General features: G+C 40.9%; 1 protein-coding gene across 2 annotated transcripts in view; it reads left to right on the forward strand.

Annotated features, from left to right (window-relative positions):
* The first annotated feature begins 556 nt into the window (after nucleotides 1–556).
* The window catches only part of LOC112145486 (tensin-2), a 39,062-nt gene continuing 35,240 nt past the window's right edge, over nucleotides 557–4,378 (forward strand). Inside the window, exon 1 of one of the 2 annotated variants that reach the window (XM_024270750.2) lies at nucleotides 557–1,020. In XM_024270750.2, coding sequence (XP_024126518.1) covers nucleotides 922–1,020 — 99 coding nt within the window. In that variant the 5' untranslated portion in view covers nucleotides 557–921. The remainder of the gene's footprint in view (nucleotides 1,021–4,378) is intronic. The other variant, XM_024270748.2, reaches the window with a different exon arrangement.

The raw sequence follows: 4,378 nt of genomic DNA on the forward strand, positions 1-4,378 counted from the left end.
CCCAAAAAAGTAAAGGAACTTTTTGAGTGAGGACACCCCCTATATAAAGTACAAGCAGATTTCCCTCCACCATCACATTTAAACAAACTTTCTGGCATGAGGAGAAAAAGCTGAAACACCACGTCCTCAGTCTCTGCGTTGATGCTTTGCGGCCGATTGGGCCCTTCATGGATTCGTTTCCGTTTCAAACCAAAGACTGCTTTGTAGGGTCTGACTGGAGGCAGAAACAGCTTGTAGAAAGAGCTTATTGTCAGAGATGTTTCCTCTGGTCGCTCAGGAACCTCCAGCCTGCTGCAGCATTTTGGCTGCGAGGATGGAAAGGAGAACAGACTCCAAAACACTGTCTGTTTTGATTTTTGAGGATTTTTTTTTAAATCAAGACTGAAAATGTTTCATTTGTGTAAAAACTTTGATGAATGTTATTTACTGACAGTCCAGGCGACAGCAGAGATGGAGCAGTGGGGTCAGTGATGGATTACAAGGTCTCTCTTGTGCAATTAGAGACTAAAGGGAATGACGAATGTGAGACATGTTTTATCTAATCACTCCCCCATGAGGAAGATGAGAGCGAGCGGGGCTGAACTGCAGCCAGAGGAAAAGGGGAAGGGCCTGACCAGCGAGCCAAAACAGCTGCCCCGTTCTCCCCCTGTGGAGACGCAGAGAGGAGGCTCAGGCAGAGAGGAGCAGGATCGTCCCGGAGGCATGTGAGGGTCTGGGAGCAGGGAAGGGGGGCACTGGCAAGGGGTGCTGAGTGAGGATAGCCAGGAGAAGAGGAAAAGGGAGACGCAGGGGAGGGTCGGTCATCTGGGGAAAGCTTTCCAAGCAGGAAGAGTTGGGAAATGTTGCAGGAAGAGGTGGTGGGATGCAAAACGTGACGGAGCGGACAAGGACAGAGGAAAGTGAAGAGACGGCACTGGAATTATGGGGTGTTTTCACAGCAGGATGAGGAGGAAAGGAGCTGAAATTGGAGGCTTGAAGGCAGAGCCGGAAGAACATCCTGAAATCCTGCAGCTCACAGAGGTGAGGTCCAAACACTGGAGCTTCAACACTAACTTTAGGTTTTGTGATCTGTCAGAAACAACCAAAAAATCTGTTTTAAATCAGCTTTGATGTGAGCACTAACCACGCTAAACCACTGCAGCAGCTGATGCACTTGATTAGCGTGAGCCCCTGGGAGTAGTGAACCAGGAGGAAGTGGTGTTAGTTACCATCGGGTTTGGTCCCACCGCCTTCCTGTCTGCAGGTTTTATTTAGTGCCACACACGGGTGCAGGAGCACGGCGGAGTTTTCTGTGATTGGATTTCAAAGGAAATCCCGGTGAAGTAAAGAACTTCCATCGTTTTTAATAAAGTCTCACATTTTTGTGGTGCTAAATCCTAACTGGGGTCACGTGCGGCCTCGAGTCCCCCCCCGGTCTATGTTTTTCTGATCCTGCCAAGTCATGACTGCACGGTCCCTGCTGAATGGGTGGACTCCACCGCTGTGAGGAGGAATGAGGAGCGTCCTCAACGCCAAGAAGTCTCCGTGAGGTTCTCACACTCGCTCCCGCACCTATTTTCAGCTTTTTCACGACTGTTTGGAGGTGACGCCCCTGACCCACCACGGTTATAAATACCCCGGCAGAACTGGACCCCTGCTTCAACCACCTGCTCCCGTCCCTTCCTGAGAGGATCACAACTCCACATGCGTATGTGTGTGTGTGAGGGGGTGTGTGTGAGGTGGTGACCCCTCATCTCCATCATGTCATCACTCGAGAGGTGAGGTGTCACTGAGAGAGACCGCCAGTGCCAAGACGCCCAGCGATTTGCAACCTGTAAACCGACACTTGTCCCCGATTAGAAGAAAACCGTCCGTGGTCATAAAGAAACCATTATCCTGCTGCTGCTTCCTCTCTCCATCCTCATGTAAGATGCAGCAGGGCTCCAGGCTCTTGTCAGTGGATGCTTGGAGAATGACATCGACTTTGGCAGCATCAAGAACGAGCGGGAGGGGCTCTGTGCAACTCTGCAAACTGGACTCCTAAGAGTTTCAAAAACAAGATTTCTAGTAGTTGTGTGTTAGGGTCGGCTCTCTTTTAGGTTTTAATAGCATAACAGAATCGCTTACAATTCATTCGTTTCATCACGGCTTATTGACTTGACTTCAACTAAATTCATCATTTTAGAGTTTTTATTCTAAAATTGTCTGGTTGGAGTGATGTCTCTTCTAGTGTCAGGTGATCTGGGTATCAAAATACCTTTAAAAAAGCAACAATTAGAGCCCAAATTAAAATTAAATTTCAGCCGACGCACTGACAGACACCTCCTCTCCCAATCATGAGAGCTTCAAGGGATGCTCATTTGTCACTTTTTTCCTACATATGTATCTAAAAATTTGTTTTTATTATTTATTTTATTGAGCACAAATCAAACATGCAACTTATAACAGTAAAATACAAAAGAGAACAGAGGATAAAGTGCAGGGAGTGGAAGGAGCCAAAAAACCTTTAAAGAAAGACCATGGTGATTTCTTTTGGTTTGTTTGGTTGGTTGTTGGATTAAAGTTCTATTGCTCACAAAAACACTTTTACATTTTTGTAAGTTCTTGAAGAAAAAATCTTTGGTTGAAAACTGACCCATAACATGATAAAAGTTACTAGATTTTAAAATGGAAAACTAATTTGATGAAAATGAATTTAAAATTGATTAATTTCAGAGATGATAAAATACTATAATGTGGAGTTAAATCAGGCCAAAACTTGTTTGAAAACCAAATAAAATACATTGAAAAAAATACATGTTTAGCATAAGAAATGACAAATGTTCAAAACGTATTGCTATTCTAAAATAAACTTAATTGGTTTCAGCTTCAAATGTTGTGTTTTTTGGGTTTCAAAACTCAAAATTTAAAATTAAAAACTTATTTTTTAGTTTCAAATCTTTTTTTTTTTTTCACTTTCTTGGAGCCGGTAATATTTGAAACACAAAAAAGCCAAAAGAATATTGGTGTTCAGCTAAAAAAAATAGTAAAACGTCCAAAACTTGTTGCTATTCTAAGACAAACTTAATTATTTTCAACTTCAAATGTTCTGTTTTTTATGTCCCAAACTCAAAATTTCATTGTTTCTGATTCCAAAAAAAAAAAAAAAAATATTTGAGACTGAAAAAAAAGATTTGATAGAAATTTTGAGTTTTGAAACCTAAAAACCGAACATTTGAAGTTGAAAATAATTTTATTCATTTTAGAATAGCAAAAAGTTTTGTAAATTTTACATTTTTTCACCAATATTTTTATCAATTTGTTTTATTTGGGCTTCAAATAATATTGGTCTGAATTTAGCTCCATACTATAAAAGTAACTAAACTAAACTAACTGAACATTTTCAGTTTTACAACTCTTGTCAAAGCAATGTTCTGAGGTGTTTCTTGCCCAATATTTAACATTTTTTAAGCTAGATGGTTTAAGAACCAGTAGAATGACTCTTCTCTTAAGCAAAAATGATGTAATCTTCTGAATGTAAGATGTCTGTTAATTTAATCTTCATGAAACAGAACTTACAGAACTTTTCCTGTCATAAACTGAGCTGCACTACCACTCTGTGTCCGCTAGATGTCCACATTTCCCCATAACGTGTTTTTTGCAGTTAAATGATGATTGTGATAAAGTAAGGGCATGAAAGTAAAAAGAAATATTTTCACAAAGTCTACAAGCTGTTGTCTCAAAATGTTGAAGCACCATAAACGGTTGTTTTTCTGTAAAAACATTGTGTTCATTGGTTGTTTAGATTCTATTTGACCAAAAGAGAATTACAGAATTCCCCAAAAGAAGTCTAAACACCAATAATCATTCCAGAAATTATTATAAAGTGAAATTTGTGCTGTTGAGTCATTTATAAAAAAATCCTGTCTTCTCTCTTTCATTATTGGAGATGACAGTTTTTCATGTATTTAAGAGACAATTAGTGAAATATTAGATTAGCTCTTCATCTTATTGTTAGGCTTCTTTGTTCATGTTCTGTCCACTGATCCGAGTGTTTGCAGTAAAGGGGTGACAGCTAAGGGCTGCACAGTGGTGTAGAGGTTGGCGCTCTCACCTCACAGTGAGACTGTTCAGGTTTGAATCCCGGCTGGGACATTTCTGTGTGGAGTTTGGATGATCTCCCTGTGCATATGTGAGTTTTCTCTGGGCACACTGGCGCCCAAAAACATGCTTCATATGTGAATTTGCAAATCTAAATTGTCCTTAGGTGTGATTATGAGTGTGTAGCCATGCAACACACCTGCGACCTGTTCTTCACCCAACAGTGGCTGGATAGGCTCCAGCAACCGATGGATGGATGCTTCTGCGTTGGTTTTAAACGGTGAATTCACAAGTGACTCCATGAACTGAAGCAGACAAT

This window comes from Oryzias melastigma, linkage group LG5 (assembly GCF_002922805.2).
Source record: "Oryzias melastigma strain HK-1 linkage group LG5, ASM292280v2, whole genome shotgun sequence".
In the NCBI taxonomy this organism is placed as follows: domain Eukaryota; kingdom Metazoa; phylum Chordata; class Actinopteri; order Beloniformes; family Adrianichthyidae; genus Oryzias; species Oryzias melastigma.